The 22948-nt window shown below is 47.3% G+C and overlaps 1 protein-coding gene across 4 annotated transcripts in view; it reads right to left on the bottom strand.

Moving 5' to 3' along the window:
- The window catches only part of Nrp2 (neuropilin 2), a 119182-nt gene that overhangs the window by 25319 nt on the left and 70915 nt on the right, over positions 1-22948 (bottom strand). For 2 of the 4 annotated variants that reach the window (XM_031367701.1, XM_031367698.1), the window contains exons 12-15: positions 21291-21431; positions 9998-10260; positions 8280-8376; positions 7077-7112 (exon numbers count right to left, since the gene is read on the bottom strand). In XM_031367701.1, coding sequence (XP_031223561.1) covers positions 7077-7112; positions 8280-8376; positions 9998-10260; positions 21291-21431 — 537 coding nt within the window. The remainder of the gene's footprint in view (positions 1-7076; positions 7113-8279; positions 8377-9997; positions 10261-21290; positions 21432-22948) is intronic. The other 2 variants (XM_031367702.1, XM_031367699.1) reach the window with 1 other exon arrangement.

Raw genomic sequence — 22948 nt, 5'->3', positions numbered from 1 at the left:
AAAAAAAAAAACAACCATGATAAAAAGAAAACAAAGCATTGAAAATGGTTCCTTGAAGTAGTCAGGTTGCAAGTCACAGTCAGCTGATGTCAAGTCCTGATTCAGGTCACCAAGAGTGTCCGCTGCTTGGCAACCACCTTGCTACTGGATTTTCATGTAAGCTCGAAAAGATGCTGGGAAATGCCTAAATGCACAGGTGGCTCCAGGGTTCACCAGAGCCATCTTTACTCTCCCGCAAAGTGTTCCTTGGCTGTGCCTCTGATTCTGGTTTGGGGCTTTATGAGGGCCATCCTCTAATGAGGTTGCAGCTCGCCCATCAGAGAAAAGGCAGGTGGCATACTAGGCGGCAAAGCCCTCGCTGAAGTGCCTGACGACAAAGATAGGAGCAGTTACAGCCACTTCTCGTTCCTCTGCCACCACCTAGCCCTAGTACAAAAGTTTACTGCTCCAGGTGCTGGAGCTGGGGAGGGAGGAAGCCTTGGTGCTGCCTTGAAAGTGTTTCTGATGGTAGACATAACTTGGTGCACAGTGGGGAGATGCTCCTTCCTTCCATAAGACGACAAATCATAATATGGGTTAGTATTCAGAATCAGATATGTGAGCTGTCCTCTCATCACCTCAGAGCTGTCCTATGCCATGGAAGACAGATTCCACTGTATGCTTAAGATGCCTCCTTCCTACCAAAGAACATATACAGGCTGGACCTAGGCCTCCCTGCACATATGTGGCAGATGTACAGCTTGGTCTTCACGTGTCCCAAACTGGAGCAGAGGCTATCCTAAGAGCTGTTGCCTGCCTGTCGGGTGTGTTCTTTTAGCTGGGCTGCCTTGTCTGGCCTCAGTGGGAGAGACTTGATGTGCCAGGGTGGAGGAATACTCAAGGGGGCCCCACCCTCTCAATGAGGAGAAGGGGGTGGGGGGAAGGATTGTGGGAGGGGGTGACTTGGAGGAGGTGACTGGGAGGGGGCCAGTGAGCAGAATTTACAGTGAATAAGAAAAACGGGACTCCTCTTTTCCCACAAAGCCCTCTTGCCTGAAATGATCAACATGTACACCTTGAATGACAAGAGATAATTTTTCTTGACCTCTTAAACATTTTCCTTGGACATGTGTTTGGAAAAGTGAGAAAACATACTATATAAATTTATGCTTTTAACACTGAAGGAGTTAGAAAAGAGAGGCTATGACCAATAGTACCTTCTTTATGCCCCAACAAGGAGTTTAGGGATAGCCTGTAGGCACCAGAAGGTTCTCAGAACATTCTCCAGCTAGAGACTTGATTCCAAAAGGCAGTGGATTGGAATCTGGATGTGCCACAGCCTTTAAGGGTTATGTGCTCATTAGGCTGTGGTTCACAAGCTACAGAAAAGGAAGGTAATAAATCAAGCAGGGTTAAATCTCTACTCAAAATATCTTTCCAGCAACGGGAGAAATCCAATAAATGCCAGATGGATGGATGAGTAGATAGAGGGATAGATGGACAGATGGATAGACTGACAGACATAGATAGAGTGGAATAGGAATACCTCTGGACCTATGCTCAGACTCCCTGGGAAATGCTGATTTCCCACTAGACTTCACAGAAAAGCTTGCAGAAGGTACTAGAAGTGCTTCCCACTCACAGTGCCACATGAGAAAATAGAAAAAGATGCCTGGTCCCACGGGGAGCCAGGCTTCAGTTTTATCATGTTCACCCCATGTCTCTTATTGTGTGAACAGCCTATATCTTCATAAATAAAGAGCTCTGGGCCAGCTATACCGACCTGAGAACAAACATTGTAGATGACCTATCAGCCTTGCCCAAAGCTGCAGTGTCTGTCCCAACATTCCCCATGTCTTAGACCATTTGCTCACAAACCTTTTTTTCTTTCTTTTCAGTTGGAGAAAAAAAATGTTTTCAATTTCTCAACCATTTTTTATTAATTTCCACCCCCCCCCCAATTCTCCACAAAGTTTTCTCATTGTTTGAGATAATGAGAAACAGATAATAGTCAATAACTCCAAGTGCGTTTACAAGGTTGAGCAGGCTCTCATCTGCAAAAGTTCTGAACTCCCGGAGAAGAGAAATGTGAAGGCTAAGAATCTGGGACTCGAGAAAGAAATTCTGAGAAGTCACACATGGGAAAAGTGAAAAGAGAAGAGAAGTCACTCGGTACAGAGTGAGACTTCCCTGCCTGTTTATGTCTATGAACAGTGTCACTGGCTTACTGAGTAATTAGGAATTAGGGACCGTGGTTGTAAGGCCAGCGACAACAGCAAATGTTTCCAGCCTTGGTTATCCTTGGTTCATGGACTTTACGTGAATGTCTTTATTTTCTATGAGTATTAAGTGGGAATGTGAGGAGCTAAGAGGAACCAAGGAAGAGGGCAATGTGACACAGGGGGAAATTTAAGGCTCTCTGAAGAATCACTTACTGCTACGGAATAACTGAGCCAGGCCTGAAACCAGCTTTACAAAATCCTCAGCTAACTGCAGCCCATTGTCCGTTTTTATAAATAAAGTTTTATTTGAACAATGGCATTTGTTGACGCACTACTTAGGGTTGCCTTTGTGCTTTATTGGTGGTGGCAGAGTGCTTGCCAGAAAGGCAGTGTGTACTCCAAAGCCTGGAATACTTATTATCTGGTCTTTCATAGTACAACTTTGCAGATTCTGCTCTAACCAAGTAAGGAAGGGACAGGAAGCAGCCTTCTCTCCCTTTCTGCCTCCTACTCTGAATCTGTCAGAGAATTGGCATGACGCAGATTCACCATGGGAAAAAAAAAAAAAGCAAGCGTCTCTCACAGCTACATTCATGAAATGTCACTGGGACCTGGAGGAGCTACCCAGCATCCCCAAAGGAATATTCTGAAAGGCACCAAGGGTGGGCCTCTCTCTGTACCTAAGAACTGCTTTATGCTGCAGGTGTGTGTGCCCTTTCCGTGCCAGCTGAGAACGAACACAGCAGAAGGGCTGGTTCAGGAGAACCGTTGGTTTCATCTGTGAGCTTACACAAACTCAAGAAAAAGCTTGGATCCGCTAGAAAAGTTTATGGAAGCCAGTGGAAGAATGTGGCCAGGCCTCCCATGCTCTTTAAGGGGATGCTAAAGTTCAAAGTATCCCCCAGAAAAGGTCTTTCTATTTGCTGAACAAGCAGGTATGCAGAGGGAGACTCATTTGAGGTTTGCAGTGAGGCTGCAGAAACCTTGGGGACTCTCCACTCTGTCCCTTCACCCGTGTCCATCTAAAATGCCTCAACCTTCAACCCCCTTGCCACCTGAAGCAGGCACCTCTGCTCTGGAACTTAGGCCACATCTTAAAACTGAGGCTTGCCAGGCCGTGTTGTTGGACAGAGATGTTGGGGAGAAACTTTTTGCTGCCCTCTAACAGGCTGTCCTGGCAGCAGCTTAGATGTGCTAGCGGGGAGGTAGAGAGGGGCGTGCCCTGTGCCGGTTTCTCTGTCGGAAGAGGCTGAGTGTGCAAGCGAACTTCACAGACAGTGCCTCTGTGTCCTGTGGGCAGAGATGGTGGTCAAGCAGCACACACTGGTTCCACACATCTCTCCATGTCCTCGGCTCTGCAACAGCTAGCCTCACGTAGGCAGCTGGAGATGGAGGTGGGGCAGTGGGGAGGATTCTCACACCACTGCTGCCTATCTGGAACCCTGGTGGCTTTGGTTGGGAGGGGTGGAGGGGGGTTTCTGTGCTTCTCTGACTTCATCTAAGACTTATGGGCATGAACTCTCTCTGCAAGACAGCGCTGTAGAGTAAAGGGAAGCTGATGAGAAAGATACTCCGATGGGGCTGTCCAGTTCTGAACCCCGGAATGGGGTTGGGGTGTCTTACTGGCATGCAAAGTTTCGGGGTGGAAGGCAGGTCGTGAGAGTGACAGTGGTGGTGGAAAAGAGATGTGGGTGGAAAATGGCAGATTGGCCTGTAGGACCCAAATAAATTAACTCAAAATCTGAGGTACGGAGTCAGGTGCCAGCCTGACCTCAGCTTTACCCTACGTTCGTCTCCCTTACGATTCTCAGCCATATCCACAGGACAGCCTTTGATGGTCATTTTCTCCTGGTTGTATCTCAATGAACATTGGGGGTTAGGGGAACAGTGGGAAGGAACACAGTGGGATCCAAAGGATGGAGCACAGTAGCCTTAGAAGTGGTTGGAGACCTATTCACAAATACACATACATGCTCCTCTTAGGGCCCTTAATAAGAAGGTTCTTCAGGGAACTGCATCCCAAGAGCACCTTCACAGTGCAACCCTGCCTGGGTCTCCATGATGTCTGGCAGGTGGTCTGCTCCGACTGCATTCAAAACACACAGCCTCCTACAGGAGCAAAGCAACAACAACTCTCATTCTCCACCACAAGCCTCTAAGCATATCCACCTGGTCAAGAGCCACAGGATTCTGATTATGGGCATTATATAATTTTACTGGCTTCTTGCTTGTTGCCTTTTCTTTTATTAAGAAAAAAAAAGGCACTGAGTAAGAGGAAATAATTCATCACCTTAATTATACTGCTTTTCAGTCTTTTTTTTCCCCTTTCCCTTTATACATGGTTTTTCATTTGTTAAAGCTCAAACCTTAAGAACAAAGATACATGACGACACCATGTTTATAGCCAGTGCTTATGAAAGCAAGCAAGCAAGCACACCCCAGTTACATTGTTTAAAGCATGACTCATATCAAGGACAAAAAGATCTTTTTAAAGGATAGCATGACGACACAGTGTTTTCACTTTCTCTGCCTCCTTTTTCTCTGTACAGTTTCTCTTCCACACCACGTCCCATCCAGGTACACAGTCTATACGCACGTAATGAAGCGGAAAGCGCAATGCAAGAAGCCAGTTAAAGGCAGAAAACGAAAGATACTTCAAACTAAGAAAGATCGAGAGCACCCATCAGCACAGGTCCAAAGGCCACTTTTTGCATTTCCCTAAAGATCCACCGAGAACACACTGCTCTCCTGTAATGAATAGGATTACTCCTGCTGCATGACTAGTTTATAATAACATGGAAAACAACCCTAATTCTAAAGGCACAGAAGCAACACAAATGGCAGTTGTAAGCGGTGTCCCCACATCAGCTCTTGGTAACTTGCCTGCCTGACTCTGATTTTACTCTGATTCTCTGTTTTGAGTGAAAGTACTGATTTTGCATGTCTTGAGAAAGAGGCTCCTACTGTCCTGCCCAGGAAGAGAACAAAAGCCATGTCTCCCAAGTGGGGACCATTTGTTTGAATAAAGACAGAGGCGTGAGAGAAGGTCCTCATGCCTGGTCCCAGGTTCTCCTGGCTAGTACCCAGGAACAACACAGAACATGTCAATGTGGTTGAAACTTCTAATTCCCGCTGTGCTCTTGGCTCTATGTTCTTGAGCAGAGTCTCTGCCCCCTAAGACCTGGTTGCCTCCTTGTCATGTCTGCATCCTTGAGTCAATGCTTGCAACTGGAGCCCTGTCTGCACAGCCCCAAAGCATCAAGAGCATACTGGGAAGTCTTACCTTCGAGCCACTGAGCCCGGTGTTTATTTAGCCTAAGTGCCCATTTGCCACTCAGATGAGACTTTATTTATATATATTTTTACAGGCGAACAGGCCTGGGTGTGCAGCCTTGTGCCACACATGACTTCAAGGAGAGCACGTGTGCTTGGTTTGTTTATTCTCTTAGAGAAGTGCAGCCCCCAGCCGCTGTTCTTGTCAGTCACGACCAGACATGGGACGTGCACAGCTTTTATAGTAGTTACTGGCTAGTCTTGAACTGGCCTTTCGGGGAGCTTTGAGGCTCAACAACCCACAGAAAGTTAGGAGCAGGCTTCTCTTCCACAGCATAAACATTCTGCTGCACCCCGAAGGTTAGAACCCAGCTGCACTCCAAGCTGTTCCGTTTGCACCCTAGCTTCCTTTGTAGGGCTTTGCATCTGCAGCTACAACCCCGGGGAGCAGCAAGATGTGCTTATGGATATACAATACTTCCAAATGTGGTGAGGAAGCAGGAGAGAGGATAAGAATCAAAACACACATGGGCCCCCCTCGGTTCTACCACTTCTCCCATATTGATGGTCTTAGGGCAAGGGATGAATGGCAAGTTAGTCAGGATGAATTGGATTCAGGGAAGCCTCTCTAGGTGTCAAGCCAAGGGACCCGTCTCTTTCTAAGTCAGGAGTCTAGCCAGATTCATGAGAGTTGGAGATAAAATATGGAGATGTGGGATATATAAAATGGGGATCTCATTTCTAAAATGCTGTCGTCTAGAGGGTCAAGCCTAGGCAGCATAAACAGGGTGTAATAGCCCTCTGACAACTGGCACCAAACAGGCCCTTGGGACTAAGTATTGGGCGAGGGTCTGTGAACACGCTGCACTTCAGCCAGCTGCAGGGGACTTAGCACTTAGAGTAGCCACTGAGTGTTCAGTATAAGAACTTGGGCAGCATCCACAGTTAGACTGACTGTGGAGGGGAGGGTAAACTCGCTGCATTTGAACAGCACAAACATAACCTTTGCTCCAGGCTGGGAGCCCTTGCTTCTTTTCTCGGATGAGGCAAGCATCCCAATTTCCCTCTTCTTTGCTTTGTTCTTTATTTGCTTTCTTAGGGAAAAGCGTCCCTTTCTGCTCCCAGCCTTGAAATTCAAGTGCTCTGACTCTAGTCAGACGAGGAACCTCCTTGCTCTACCAGCTTCTGAATTCAGCACCTTTCCCTCTGTTAAGATCACAGCCCTCCTAGGATTTTTTTTCCCCCAACATCTTCACTAGAATGTCTGGTACTACACCTCACTGAGGGTTAATCTTCCCACAGCCCCTCCTTTCTCACCACTCCTCATTTTCAACCTCATTGCTCCCGAGTGGACAATGCAAGGCTCAAAGGTTTATCTGTAACCTATTTGTCTCTATTATAGGTTTCTAAACTTTAATTAAATGAGAGACATTGAGGATCTCAATCCCCGGATTCTATGGGTGTCGCTGTCGCCACCTAGTGGTGAGAAAGTGAAGCATTTGTTTTCTCCTGCAAGCTTTGTTAAAATGGGGGTCATTCCCGGCCACCAAATTCACATCACACGGTAAGAGAAAAAGCCATGCAAAAAAACTTTTTTTTTACCTTTAAAATCCTCACCTGCAAAAGCTGAGATGGGTTCTGAAAGAGAGAAAAAAAAAACAGAAAAATAGTTGAGTTAGATAAAAAGAAAAGTAAGCAAACCAATATGACACAGTTGAGTCTCGTAGGTCACTTGGCTATACGCTACATAACATGGCCCACCTCTTGCATGTTTTTGAGACTCTGCCTACCATCATCATGGAGCTAAGGTGAATAGAGAGGATGCTCAAGTTGCTTTGGAACAAAAAGTCCTTCATAGAGTAGCAGGTCCCCAAGGCACTGTAATCAGCCACTTACCACTGATTACTTTCTCAGACCTGGGATTAGTTTTAGATACCCAATCCCTGAGAGTTGTTTGGGGGACTAGGGAAGTTCCAGTTGCTTCTGACATCGCTAGGCACAGACACCCAAGATCTAAGAAAAGCACTTGGTAACTTATTATGGCAATTCTGCTGGCTGGGAGCAAGTCCTATTCCTTTTCAGGATGCTTTTCTGTTTGGGGAAAGATCCATGGCTAGGATGGGAAGTGGTCAGGGTACCCTTAAGGAAACCCCTGCTTCAAGATGAAGCCTTGGGCAGAAATGTGTGCATTTCAGGAGGGCTGGCTCTTAGCACTTCTGACCAAAGAGATAGTAAGGGTGTCCTTTATATGCTGGTCCTCTGGTATGCAGTGCCTAATCCTACAAGTCTAGACTCTGGGGCATTAGAAGTATTAGCTTGAAAACAAAATGTAACATTTGATTTCTTATGCTATAATTTTCCCTGCAGTTCATTCATGTGAAAGAACGGCATGGGTAATTGTGTTAGCATTCTTATATAGCACGGGTACCACTTTTGCCCACCACTGAAGGCTTCCATTAAATCCATCAAACCTTCCCAGCATGTAATCCTGACTGGCAGGCACTCGTGTCCTCTAGCATTTTATTTGCTTAAAAACTGGAGTCTGATGATGGGGTCTCGGCACCCCGAATTTTCACATACTTAATGCGCACATCAATTTCTGATTGGGAGATGGCTATATAAACCTTCACCTCATGTCTTACCCCTCCCACCCTCAGCCCAAGACTCAACCAAGTCCACACTTCACCTCCTGCACAGACTAGCACAGCCCGACCTACTGGGAAATGATAAGACAGCAGTTGCTTCCTTCTGTATATCCTAATGTTGTATTTGAAACAACCATGAAAGGGAGAGGAAGTCACGTACCCATGCAGTTCTCCAGTGGGACATCAGTGCTTATCCGAATGTCATCGATGGAAATCTCTCCCGATCGTCCCTTCCCTATCACTCCCTCGAACACGATCTAGAGCCGGAAGGACAAGAGCCACGATTAGCTAATCTTCCTGGTTCATCCGGTGTAAAGACTTCCAATTTTCTCTTAACAGTCGTGTGTGTGTGTGTGTGTGTGTGTGTGTGTGTGTGTGTGTGTGTGTGTCTGTGTGTGTGTGTGTGTGTGTGTGTGTGGTTATTGCACCTGGTACATACACATCTGTGGACCACATGGCTCCATCTCTTGATATCTTAATTTAAGAAGAGTTGGTTCAAATCAATTACACATTTGAGAGGATAAGAAAATATAACAAGTTGATGGATATTGTTGTCCAGTAACAAGAATATACTGATTAAAAGGACCACAATTGAAGCATCCTTGAAGGAGAGGGGTACTGATAGTTCCCTAGCTATTTCAGAGGTTCCTTTCTCATAAATCCTTCAAGTGCTCTGCACAGGTATTTGAGACTCAGAGGGCATGAGCCGGTGATGGCAATGTGGGAAACAGAGCCCTTAGGTTTGGATTGCCATCTGCATGACCTCTCCTCGAACTCTGACTTAGAGAGCTGTTGATACAGCAGCAGGGAAATAATTTACTCGTCTATCAACAATTTACTGAGCATCTACTATGTGTTAGGCACACAGATGAGATAGTAACAAAATCCAGTAAGATACAGCTCTGCCTGGAGAAACTCAAACAAAGAAAAAAAAAAAAACCTGAGACAAAAGAACCTCCAACAGGTTTTTCTAATGTCTGGATTAAGGCTAATAAGTGGGGGACCCAGGCTGGGGTGCAAGGGTCTCAGGATGCCTTGTAGTCTCAGGAGTGAGTGACTGACTACAGCCTGCGCATGGAAGCCATTCAGCTCTGTGGTCTTTAACCACTCCTCATTCTCGCCCTCCCCAGGTTCTTTCTGCAAACGAGCACATGTCCTCTGGCAAGCTGAAAGAGCAGTTGGCTGCCTCACCAGCCATCTGTTGCTGCTCTTCATCTGGGGAGGAGCAGGTTAATGCTTTGGCTGGTTCCCAGTCACCTCGTCTACAGCGTGTCTATTCCTACCCAAGATGCGTGTACAGATGTGTGGGCCCATCTGTGCCTCACTCTCTTGCTCCTCGGGACAGAAATAATAGAAGCTGAGAGAGAAGCCACTTGTTTGGGGCTCTCGGGTCTGCTGGTCACAGATGGATGCCTATCCACCTATGCTCATCCATCCATGCCCCTTTCTGGACCCATGCTCTCTGGAGCCGGGTCTGGGAGGGTATGGCCACAGCCTCCTCCGTTCTGAGCCCACCACTGCCTTGGGAGTAGAGGGGCCATTTGTGTTTATTTCCCTGGCTTCTGGGTCCCTTTGTCAGCCTACCAGATAGCAATCTAAAATAAAATGGCGAGAAGAAACATTTGTTGGAGAAGATTTCAGCAATATAAAAGGCAATAGGAGGAACAAAGAACCAAGTCTGGGTGTAGAGATAGGCACATTCTGAATAACAAATAAGAGTGTCATTTAGTTGCCATGGCAACGTAAGAAACACAATGAAAACAGCGGAGCTTAACCACGTCCTTTAATGATGAATGGGCAAGGCTCTTTGAAATATTGGAATGGGGATCACAGTGATTCCCTTGCCTCTTGCACACCCCCTTTTCTTCCCTGACTCACCTGATACTCCATGTCATAGCTGGGGAGGATAATGCGCCCATGCTTCCACTCGTTGCCCTGGTCCTCACGGATGACCCAAAGGAGTTTGCTCTCCTGGCTCGCTTCCCGTACCACCTGCAGTGCCACCCCGTGGCCGCCCATGGCTTGGTACTGGAACTCCATGCACACAGGGCTGCGGGGCAGGTGTACTGGCGGGCTGATGAGTCTCCCATACTGGCCCTCTCGTCGGCCGTCGCTCTGTAGTTTCAAGAAGTTCTTGTCATCTGGGGGAGAAGATCCAAACGCAGGTGGTAAACGCTTGGGAAGTACACCTCTTTGTAACTGTGGCCTCTCCATCGGAAAGATGGACAGGAGTTGGGGGGCATTTTCGGTGTTTTGACACCTGTTGGGTCTTGCTATGTAGATGAGGCTGGCCTTGAACGTACAACCTTCTCGCTTCTGCCTCCTCAGTGCTATGACCACAGGTGTGTGCCACTATGCTGGGTCTGCTGTACTCTTTTCTTAAGCCCTTTCAGACTCCTGAGTCAGATGCTCAGTCCTCTTGAAGTCCTTTCTTCAATCCTTAAGTCACAATAGTCCCCCTCAGCTCTCTTGTGTCATGTCTTTCATACCCCCCCTAGAGTGGTCAATTTCAAATCCTGGCTGTGTGCACTTATCTCTTCTCCCTAGAGTGAAGAGGCCTGACCTATGTCATACTCATCTCTGGCTTACCCAAAGGGCCAATGCAGTCTAGTGGACCGTATTACAGGGGAACAGATTATAGGGTCAGGTGGTTGCTGGATTGGAGTGTGACTCTGGCCAGGTATTGTGTGGCTGGGCACCGTCCAAATGGAAGACATTAAAAACCTTCTGTCTCTGACAGGGTTGCTAGATGATGCCCAAGCCTCAGTGACTATCATCCAGATACTCAAGTCAACTCTAAGCAGATGAGGGATGGGGGTGGCTGGCCATCCCACTTTGTTCCTGGACTTGGCCTTTCTCAAGCAGCCATGCCCATATAGCTCCAGTGGTTGAAAAGGTACGGCCAGTATCGTTAACAAAGGTCGTGTCTTTAGCAGAGCATACATGCGTGCTGGGAAATTAAAAGCTCACTGTCCAAATGTATCAAGAACGGCCTCCTTGGTGGACTGGGTTTAAATCCATCCGACACTTAGGCAGAAGGCTGAGCGCTTGTCCTGGCTGGCAGCACCTACACCTCACCAGCACAGGTATGGAGATGGGCAACTCCAGCCTGGCTGTAGAGAGCAAATGCTCAGAGAAGGAGTTCCCACGGTCTTGGGCCCTGAGGCACAGGTCATGGTCTGCTAAACCCCTCTGCAAGGGGGTCAGGGACATATTTTCACAGTATAACCAACTTAGAATGTGAGCAGACCAGACACTTCAGGGTCTTGTTAATTTGATGCTGTCTTAGTCTGAGCCTCAAGCAGAGGTTTACAGTCAGTAGGAATGGTGACTACCTTGGGTTTGCTGGAGAAGGACAGGCTAGGGTTCCAGAAGCCTGGGTCCACACCCTCTCAGGGATGGAGATCTCTGATTCCCTGCTGTCACACCTTGTTAGGTGGGAGCTAAGCCTACAAAGGAACCTCCACAGGCAGGCCTGAGGAAGGGGAGGCTGCCTCGAGAACAGAGCTTTAATGATGGGGTCTGGGGAGGAGGGGATGTTGATAGCATCACCAGACTTCGAGTGATCTTCGAGCCCTCTGTTCCCACATCAGATCTTTCTGCTATCACTATTAATGGTAGTAATTACAACTCAGCTTCGCATAATGCCTTTCAGGTTACAAAGCATACTGGTATGCAATATACCACCTCATCCTTGGTGTATACCTGTGAGCTAAGACTTCCTAATTTTACTTTGCACATGATGGAGAAACCAAGAAGGGGTTAAAGTGTCTTGTCTAAGGAGGAAATGCTGGGTCAGGGGTAGGTGGACCTCAGACTTAAATGAGGGATCCCACACCCTCCTAAACTAAACTCTTCAGCTGCCCAAAAGCATCTTGCCCAAATCCTTACAATCCCTCCCTGTCTGAGGCAAACCCTCTTCCCCCTAGGCCGACGGCCTCACAGCCTTGCTGTACCTGAAGCGCCTTGCTCTTCCTTTTCTCCACCTAGACTGGCTCTTCTGCCAGCTCCTCTTCTAACCATTCCGGCGCGTGCAGCAGTCACCTTCTCTTTCCTAACTGTTCTAGTATTTGTTCATTATGCCTGATCTTACTTACCCTTCAAAGGAGTTTAGACTTTTCCATAGGGACTACCCCCATTACCCATCGCTCTTAACAGGGTCATGTGTCTTTCCTATATCTCAGACTTTCAAAAATATTTATTTATTTAATATGTGTGTGCACTCATGTGTGTGCGCACTCATGTGTGTGCACGTGCTTGTATACATGAGTGTGCCACAGTGCACACAAGGAGGCCAGAGGACTGTTTATAGGAGTTGTTTTTTTTTTTTTTTTCTCTCCACCATGTGGGTTCCAGATGAGGCTTGGTGGCAAGTACCTTTACCCAGTGAGCCACCGTCCAATCCCCTCTCTCGGATTGTCTTTCACACAGAAGGTTGAGTATCGAATCTTTCTCCTCTCCGTAGTCTGTGCATATCACACAACCCTGAGAAATCTTATTCCATGAATGAATAAATGAATGAATGGCAATCGCACAGATGAGAAAGAATGGTATGTAATGAGGAGAGAGAATCTGCTAGCCTTTGCCAAACCTTCAGTTCACACAATCCCTTTGCCACTGATTTTCTGAGCCAGCAGGACCCTTTGAAAGATGAAGTCACCTAATACCGGGGTCACCTGCGGAGGCTCCCAGTAGACTGAGACACCAGCGAGGGTCTCCCTGATCCCCTGTGCTCCTGTAAGTTCCAAGCCCTCACTCTTTCCATCCCATCTATAAAGGAAATCGGATTTGAGAGGCGTCTTATTCAGCTTTCCCCCTTCACAGCTTCACAAATAAGACCCACTTGCTGCCTGAGAATTGCTTGGCGGAAATTCTGTCACTTGTGTGAATTTGCATTCTTAAGCAAAGGAATCATAGCAGAATGGTTACAACTGGGAAAGCCAAATGTGTCTGGCGTGTGAGATGGCGGGCTGCAAGGATTTTCATCTGGGTCTATCTTATCTCCCCACCCTGTCATTAGAATTCAACCAGCCCAAAGGTTCCTCTGTCAGCTGGTCCAGAGCCTCCAGAGCCTGCGCCTGCCTGCCTCTCTCCTTTCTTCTCTCCTCCTTTCTATCACAGTAGGCTGATAATCACTATGCATGATTTACAGGACCTCGGCAGGAATCGAGTTAATGCTAGTGGCGTGCTAAGCACGAGCAGCTGAAGGATCATAATTCAGCGCTGACATCTGAGCTAATCCACGGGTTTGCAGAGTCTCCAGACAAGCAGGCCTCTGGATTTCACTTAGTTAAATCATTTGTGCCCCACTTGTCTGTTAAGTGCTATGAACTCCAGGGAAGAAAGATGATATGTAAATTTAAGGAATTAGCAGGGACATCAGTCAGAGGGAGGCTGAGCTGCAAAACATCCTTGCCTGTCATGACAGAGGCCTGATTAGAACCAGGAACTATGAAGGAAAGACTCAGACTGGGAAGTGCACAAGGAAGGGAACCAAAAAAGCCGAGGACGAGGACGAGGATGGCCAAATTGAGCAGATACTAGATGACAGACACCTCGGCTTTACCTTTAGCTACGGCTTGTACCCATCCAATATCACCTTTTTCCTTCCCTCCCTCCCTCTCTCCTTCCTTCCTTCCTTCCTTCCTTCCTTCTTCCCTCCCTCCCTCCCTCCCTCTCTCCCTCCCTCTCTCTCTCTCTCTTTCTCTCTCTCTCTCTCCTTTCTTCCCCCCTCTCTCTTTCTCTTTCTCTGCCTCCACCCTCTTTCCAGGGTCCTGCTAAGTAGCTTGGTTGGCCCTGAACTCATGATCTTCTTGCCTGACACTCTCCAGTGCTGGAATTAGAGGTGTGCCCTCATCCACATCAAGCTCATTTCGCTCTGAGGCTCAGAGATATGAGGTCATGCTTCCAGGACCAGTGCTACAGAGTGATGGAAGTAGGCCCTGGACCCAGATGGGACTGAGTAAACTTGCTGGCTCCTTGTCACCTGGGGTGGAATCCTGGCTGGAGGCTCTAAGTCTTTGAAAGCCTTAGTTTTTTCATCAGTACAATGGGTATGATAATGGTATTACTGCATGAGGTTGTAAGATTAAGCCCTGTAGAGCATTTTGCATGAGAACAGGGAGCTCAGTCAACCTACTGATGTCACTCCACACACTGCCTTCTGTACAGACTGAAGACCACCATAAACCTGGGAAGCCAGTGCAAGATACAAAAAGAAGTAGGATTCATCCCGGGGAGAGTATTGACATTCTTTGAAATAAGGTGCTTTCCCCCAGGAAAACCAGCCAGCTCCCAGCTGTCTATCATGTGCTCCTCCCATTGGCACAGGTCTTCTGTGCCAATCTACAGAGGATGAAAAAAAATGAGACACTGTCTTGGATCGTGAGTGGGATCCCATGTGACTACTAGCACTAGCCAGAGGAAGTATGTGGAAACATCCTGACACCATGCCACCCACCCTTCCCTTCAGAAAGAGGCTCCAAAGGCCACACTGGCCAATGTGTTCTCCAGGACACATCCCCAGCGGTTAAGAACATCTCACATTCAGTTTAACACCTTCCCACTGTCAGGTGGACACGCATCCTCCATCTATCCCTGATGGAGCACAGCTCATTTGCGTTCTAGGAACTAGAAGCACTTTTATTCGTAAGGAATTAAGAAGTCCAGGGGGCTGTGGAGATGGCTAAGTGTGTAGAGTTTGTCTCACAAGCCTGAAGAGCCCAGGGCTGAAGTAAGACTACAGGTCTGCAAACCCACCTGTAGTGGGTTCCTGCAGGGAGATGGGAGGGAGATAGAGGAAAAAGAATGGAAGTTTCTGGGCTAGCCTGAGGTACACTACTCTGAACAAACAGACAAGATACAAAGGACTGACATCAGAGGTTGTACACTGTGGTGCATACAAACACAGAGGGAAGAGATAGAGAGAGGGCTGATGGTTACCTGATAGAATGAAGTGTGGGCATGCGCTGGGGTGGGGGGCAGGGTTGCTTTATGAATTTCCTTAGTCCTTAGGAAGGATCCTTTGGATTAATGTCAAGAGGCTGCCCTAGTATGACAAGCAGCCAGCTAAGACTCAGCCCTGTCGGCTGGAAGCTGCCTTCTTCTGTGGCTGATAGCTAAGGATACTAGCAGTGGGTGGCTTCCAGCAAAAAGACAATGGAAAGGAAATCCACTCAGCTGCTGAGAGAGAGAGAGAGAAAGAGAGAGAGAGAGAGAGAGAGAGAGAGGAAATAATGTCCCTAAGATACAAAATCCCTGTCCTCCTGGGCCTGACTTATTTAGGAGGCATTTTGCTGTGTCCTTGACTTGGAATGTCCGCTGTTGCCAACGATACAGAGCAAACAATCACACGGGAATGAACAACTTAAGTTCAAAAGGGCAGAGAGGAAGTGCAGAGGAGAGGTCGTGCTCAGGCACTTCACCTGATGTTGTCTCTTGGTATTTCACCTGGCGATTTATGATCCCATCTGGCCTCAGCTGCTTAAGTGGCCTACGGACACGTGACTGAGGTTGGCCCAATCGCAACGAATTCAATTGTGTCTACTCCCCTTTAACCAACCCCAAAATAAATCACCAGCTTGATCCTCCTGGCTATTGCAAAGCCAAACCCGCCATCTGTCCCTCACACGCATCTCCTGGCTAGCATCTTGCCCTCCTACTAGAACAACCATCTGAAAGAATATTTAGTGCAGCAGGAGATGGAGTCTCTTAGTATAGGTCATACTTAAAACATGAGTCAGCCACTCTGCCGGCCTCCCAAGGTCAGTCTATCTCTGCTAAGGTCCTCAAATTAACAACCAGTTAAGGGAAACATTGACTTTGGATGAACTCAGCAGGATGTTTTCAAGGTTTATGATAGAACATTCGGCAGGCATAAGGATTCGTATTTTTCAATGTGATGCCATCTAGATAGTTTGTTCTCAATTTTCCCCCTTCAGTATCACCCCAGTCTCTCTGGGTTTTTCAAGAAAAGAGGTTAAAAGCTTCTCTCTGTTTTCATCTTTTCCACAAACAGGGCTGTTTTCCTCCCATCTTACAAGACACCCCCGGCCCCCTGTTCTTTCCTATTCTAGTTGAAATTATCTCTTGATTATTGCTTGCTCTGGCTCAGCTCTTCCTGTCCTTTAATTATCTATCATGGTCTATAGCCCCAGTTTTCTGGCTTTGTATTTTTAAGGGCTAGGTTCTAGCCAAACCATAGCCACCTTCTTCCCAAGGTGGTCTCAGCCTGTGGATCTCTACCCTTCCAGAGTGTCAAATGACCCTTTCACAGGGGTCTCGTATCAGATAGCCTGCATATCAGGTATTTACAATCCGATTCATAATAGTATTAAATTTACAGTGATGAAGTAGCAACCAATGCCCATAATTTTATGGTTGGAGGTCACCACAACAGGAGGACCTGTATTAAAGAGTAGCAGCATCAGGGAAACTGAGAACCACTGATTTGACAGTGTCTGGATTGAAAGCTGTCACCTGATCTTTTGTTTAAATTCATAGTTATTGCTAGCTTGCAGTCAAAACACAAGCCCGTCTTAAATGCATCCATCAGGGCTCTGGTCTCCCAATCGGCAACTCAGTCTGCAGCAAAACAACCCCAGTAAAAGGTTAACAGGGTATCCTACCTACATTTGAAGGGATGGCCGACATGGGTAAAACTTGAGTGTTTACGTTCTCTCGGCTTGCTCCTACTGAGCTTTCCTCTGAGCCTCCTGTAAGCTGGGCTTACTTACACAATGCTCCCTTCACAATGCTCTCCTAGTCCAAGTAGGACTTTGCCTGCTTTCTTTAGAGGCTTTTATGGCTTTTAGTTACCAAAGTGGGGGAGCATTGTAATCACGCTTCACGGGGTCAAGCAATGTATAAAAGGGCACACACATTCCAGAGTGGAAGAGCACACGTTCCAGATCACACTTGGATCTTAATCAGGAGGCTGACTGTGCAGAATCCTGTTTTTCTCTGGCTTTATCTCCTCCTCTTCCTCTTTCCCCTCCCGCTTCCCTCTCCTCTCCCTCTTCCCCCTCCCTCCTCCCCCTCCTCTCCCACCCCCTTCCCTCCTTCCCCTCCCACCCGGGTGGTGCTAGAGATTGGATTTAGGCACTCTAGACCCTCCCAGATGCTAAGCAAGCACTCTGCCACTGGCTCCAACTCAGCTCTCCTTTTCCTTTTTTCTTTTGAGGCAGACTCTTGCTAAGTTGCCTAAGCTGGTCCTGAACTCATTCTGTAGCCCAGGCAGGCCTTAAACTAGCTGAGATTATATGCTAGCACCACCAGGCCCAGGTCTTATCTTATTCTTTACAACAATAATGGCTGTAACAATAACAAGCCCCGATACTATTGGTACTACTATTTACTTAGTTTACTCTTTCTGAGTGACCCCATGTAGTCCTTAATGCGTTATCCCTCGTTAATTTCCCATAGTTGCTAAGGGAGATAGAGTAGCATAGATCGAAAATCAAAATAGCAACACTTGTAGAAGGGGCCCAGGTAAACTCACCTCCCTAACTGGCCGCTTCCTGGTTGTGTAAACCAAGCTATCGAAGCATCAGCCAGGATTAGGAGCTTATTCTTCTGCTACTGCCCAAAGGTGCTGCAGCAGTATTGTCTAGTACATCACTGTGATGCTGCGCCCGTGCACGGACAGTATGGCCTCTGCATTCACGAAATAAGACCAGTGCCATGGCAGAACTGAAGCACTAGCTGAAACAATTTTAACTCATTAAAATTATATTAGAAATAGCCACAAACAGCCGGCCGGTGGGGGGGGGGAGCGGGGGCGTTGCACACTCCTTACTCAACCCTGGAGAACTGGATACCAGGTCCACCTATCACCTTGAGGAGAGAGTTTGTGTCCTTCCTGAAAGACCCAGCACTGATCATTCTCAGAACTCTAAACATGCCTGTTCTTCTAACAAGGACCCCATGTCATGGTAGGTTCAGAGAGAAGACAAAGTGGCTTGTCAGGGAGGGTGGGGCAGGCTCCTCTGCTACCACCAGGGGTCACTGGATTTGGAGCACAGTCGGGGTGGGGGTGGTGGGGACACACTCTTAGGCAGCTTAACCACAAGAGCTAAAAAAAAGAAATTCTGAGTGGCTTGAAAGGCGATGTTGAAAAACAAAAACAGTGGAATGAAACCAGTGGTGTCTTGTCAGCCTGGAGCAACCATTACCACTAGCCAAAGGAACAGAACTAATTGCTGACTTAAAAGGGAGCAAGGAAAGGAAAGAAAACATGAGAAAACAACTCAATCAGAAAATATCTAAGCAATGTAAGTAGTTTCCATGGACACTTGCGATCAACTGTCTGTGTTGAATTTCAGCATGGCCATGCCGCCCCGCCCCCTCCCCCCTTCATTCTCACCCCCCCCCCATCTGTTTGATGGAGATACCTCTTTTCCAAAATTTAATGACTTCTGTTTGCACGCTCACTGAGGGGATGAAGCATGCTGCATCCCTCTAGAGAGCGATGGGTCTCGTCCCTTTGTAGAAGAGCAAAGTTGGTGAAGTGAAGCAGTGGCTTTCAGGTTTGGAGCCAGGCGCCAGCCATTCTGTGCCCATTAGCATCCTCCCTGCCCTGAGCCCAGCAACAGCTGTTTCCTTTCTCCCAACTGCTTTCCCTTGGGGCCCTATTTTTTTTTAAAGAACAAGAAGGGACCACCCCAAACAGAAAGAGTGTCTGTCTTCTGCTTGCAATTGTGACTAGGTATTTTGTAAGCAGATCAGTGGGAAACAGAGAAGATGGGATTTTTAATCATCTGAGGATAAAGGGTTCTGAGAGCAGTATTATATGATTGTTTCCCAGAGTCAGGTTGCAAGGGTCCCTTTCCCAAATTCAGTGATTCCTCTGGAAAAGCAAAATAATTATTTTCCTTCTCAGCATCTTAAGGCAGGAACAACATTAAGCCCAGCGGTTCGTTATGGCCCTAATTTTCTTTCTGTCCCCATCTATTCATCCAGTGGTTGGAATTACGCCTGTTCTGAAAAGCATCCCCAACCCTGTAACTGCAGAATGTAATGAATCAGCTGAAAAGAGGCAAAGACTACCATTTCCAATGAGTAGCAAGGGTCAAAGGAGCAAGCATTCATTCAGGTGAGGGTGGAAGTAAAGGGTAGCAAGCTATGACAGAGGGGAGGCAGAAGGAGCTCTGGCAGACCTGCCACTAGCTCATTGGTGGCCTTGTGGTCTAGGTAGGGCTAGCCTCAGACACCACCAGAGGAAACCTCAGAAGCACAGGGAGGGGAAGCCAGAAGATTAGAAAGGACCCAGGGTAAGAGATGATAAATCCTCTCACCCCACAAGAGAGTCCATGCGCACAACCCTTTATTTAAAGTACCTCAGCCAAGCCAAGCCTCTCTATCTCTCATGCAGACGAAATGTAAACACATACACACACATATCCCATTCACCTTTCTTACATTCAGATCAAAATGGGGGCTGGGAAAAACCACCAATTAATTGGACCCAGTCTCAAAGGAGAGGAAATGAAATGAAAAATCCAGGCTGGGTTATAAAAATAAGTATTTTTTTCCCAACATGCAGGAGGCTCATTATATTAATTAAGCATTATTGCAGAGACTGAGAGGGGGAGGGGGACAGGAGCCAGGACCGGGGTAAGTGCTCTCTCCTGTGCCCGAGGCTGCGGTGATTCTCAGATACAAATCTCTCTGAGCCAGCACTCAAATGCTGAAGAGATAAACACTTGAAATATGAAAATGTTTTTCTCCAGAGCAGATGCTGTGACCCTCTGGGGAAGCAAGTGTGGGCCGTAGCAGGAAAGTGGCCCCAAGTGTTCTTCTAGAGCTTTATCCACTCCCCACTACCCCCAACTCCTGGGGACTAGAGGAGGCACCATCAGCATTTGGGGTGAGGACAGCTCTGAAGAAGCCAGTAAGAGAGAAGCCCCTCCCATTCCATTTTCTAGCTTTCCCCCAGTACACTCCCTCAACATTTAGTCTGCCAGATTTCCAGAATTAACCCTCCTTTCTCTCAGAGGCTTATTAATGGGCATCATCCGAGTGCCAGGCTGGAGGTGTATGGGAATTGAAAGCTAACGAAAAGTGTTTTTTAGACCAATGTGTACTGGCTTGTGAGGGCCACTTGTTAAAATTTTCTGGAACTTCACAAGCCAGTTAGATATAATCATTATTAAAAATTAAATCATACAATGCTATATATTAAATTATATTTTAAAAGGAAAATAATATAAATACCCCCAACTCAACATTTCCTAATTATTTCGGTATACCTCGCGCTGGGCGATTTATGTTCCTTGTACAATGGGAAAACACTCCCCCTGCCCTCCTCCTGCCTGCCTCAGGCTCCACCTCCCAGTCTGTGGCTCCCTAAACTGTCAGGAGAGTATTTTTACCTTTGAATGTGGCACACCTTTGTCAAGCAAGTTTGAGACTTTGTTTCAATCCTTGGAAAGTCTGTTGTTAAATATTTCCAGAAGGCTATTATTAAAGCAGCCCAGTAGAACCAGCAGATAGATACCTTTGGTTTCTCCTTCTTCACAGGGGCTAAAAACATGCCTATCTACTGTGCCAGGACTGGCTTCCGAGATCTTCTCTTTGGGGCCGAAAGATGGTATAAAGATATGCCAAGGTCTGACAGCAAGTCTCCTACAGGCCAAGTGTCTGCTGGCTCTTTGCTAAGACACACCAACCAGCATCTCATCTGTGGGGTCACACCTTGTACACGGCAGCATCAACATTTCAGTTCCTTGCCTTGATTGACTCCAAGGAAGGTGGTACCCACAGAACTATGAGTCAGAATCAAGACCAGCAGTTTCCCCAGTGAACAGCTTTGGAAACAATAGCTACGTTGTTGTTGACAAGAGACTAGGTGACAGTGGTAGCCAATGGTGGCGAGGGGAACAGGAGGACACTGATGGACTCCTCCCATCTCCTAAGGCCCTCCCAGTGGCTTCTTCTTTCCCTCTTTTATCCTGGTTTCTCTTTCTCCCTAGCAACTTCAAGCTGTGCTGAAATTCTCAGTGGGCTAGGAACCACTGACCAGCCAGTGTGCACACTGATGTCTGTGGAGAGTTGGGGATAAAGAGCAGACAATTGTCTTGTAGTGGGAAATTCTGAAGCTTGCAAGGGACTTGGGACCCAAATATGTGCAAGCTGGCTTTCCATCTTTCACAGGATGCCTCAACTGCCTTACCTGGAAACGTTCTGTCGTTGGGGCTAGCGCTGCTGATCCAGGTGCTGCGGAGCCACTTGGCACTGTCGTACACCCAACCACAGGACTCTTCAGGAAAATCAAAGTTGCAGTTGAATCCTGAAGGAAGTTGCAAATCTTTGTCTAAAAGGGAAAGAAAAGTAACTAAAAGGCAGGCAAATGAAACAGGATTAGAAAACAGCCACAGGGCACTATTTCAATGGCTGGCAAGACCTGAGTAGGAGGCAGAGAAAGAAGGGCTCCCCTTTGCTCATGTGGTTCAGACATCTTGGCGATGGCTGACTTTCGGGTCAGGCTTTGGTCTCATCCTTCCCAGGCGTGAAAGCCAAGTCTGCCAGTGGTTCCCATAGTAAGCAATTATAAATGAGGCCACCAAATGGCTTCAGGCTCTAATCAGCCTCCTCTTTTTACCTCAGAGAGCAGACAAATGTGAAAATTGCTGTTCCCTAAATGCCAGAGAAGAATGTCTCCCCAGCGCCTCCGTGGAAGGCTGGCTCCCTAAAAGGATCATCTCATCTTCTGCCAGGCTGGCTCTCAGAAGTGATAGGGCAGCCCATTAGCACCCATAGAGACCTGAATGCCAGGGAACTTCTGACTGGTGCAAGGAAAGTGACCCAGGAAACAAGGCTGGCTTGTTGGCTGTCCTTCACCTCTTTGGGATATGGCCCTTATTTCAGAGGGCTGCTTAGTTTGGCATTGCCAGGTGGGCAATCTGACGTATCAAGAGGGAAGGTGAAAGTGAGCTGCCCAGCTCAGTGTTGAGTAAGATGGGTCATTTTCTATGTTAGGACTGGTGGGTGGCTCTGGCCTGTAATCCTAGTTACTCTGGAGCACATTTCGCAGAGCTCCTAAAGGTTGGGTTGGGATTCCAGGGTAGGTGAAGAACATGTTCTCCACAAATCTCTAAAAAGTGACCACATAATGGCTCACTCCGTCTACTTCTGGAGACTTACCGAACTAAGCCCAAAAGTGGAACCAAGTGGGTTTTTTTTCTGGGGTTCCACCCAGATCTGAAAAACCCAGTATGAGTTAATGCTAATCTTGGAATTAAGTGGGGGGTGGTACGGAGGTGGGGAAAGAGAAAATGGGAAGCCAAACTTGGACACTTGCCAGTGACAGAGGAAAAGCCTTGGCAAAGGTGGTAGCAGGGAGGAAGTGAGGTTCTTTATCTTCTCACTTCCCTTCCCAAGTTCCCAGAGAGGAATCTCTACAGGGAAGGCTCAGAATTCTGGCTAAAAAATGTCTAAAGGCAACATCAGCTGGGTAGGAACTAATTGCCCACCATGGGGTGGAGGAAGCTTGGCTGCAGAGGAGAGCATTCTGCTGATCTCAGCAGCAGGACGTAGTTGCCAGCAGACCCTACTACTTGTGTGCCCCCTTCCCAAGAGGGAACATTCAGTGTTTGCCCACCCTTAGCCAAAGTCAGCTGGAGGGAAAACACATGGAGGCCATCACAAAAGCATCAGCCTGTGGCTTGGGGAAGTTCAGTCTTCAGCCCTCCCCATGCCCTTCTCTCCACAATGTCTGCATGTCTATTTTTCCATTCGAAAATATAGAGTAATTCAATATACCATAATTCCCCTGTAATGTTTATACGCATACAATATCTCAGGAACCAAATTCCACAAAAGAAAAAAAAA

This window comes from Mastomys coucha, unplaced genomic scaffold (assembly GCF_008632895.1).
Source record: "Mastomys coucha isolate ucsf_1 unplaced genomic scaffold, UCSF_Mcou_1 pScaffold14, whole genome shotgun sequence".
Lineage (NCBI taxonomy): Eukaryota > Metazoa > Chordata > Mammalia > Rodentia > Muridae > Mastomys > Mastomys coucha.
The sequence above is the reverse complement of the archived record's forward strand: the minus strand, read 5'-3'. Positions and strand labels throughout refer to the sequence as shown.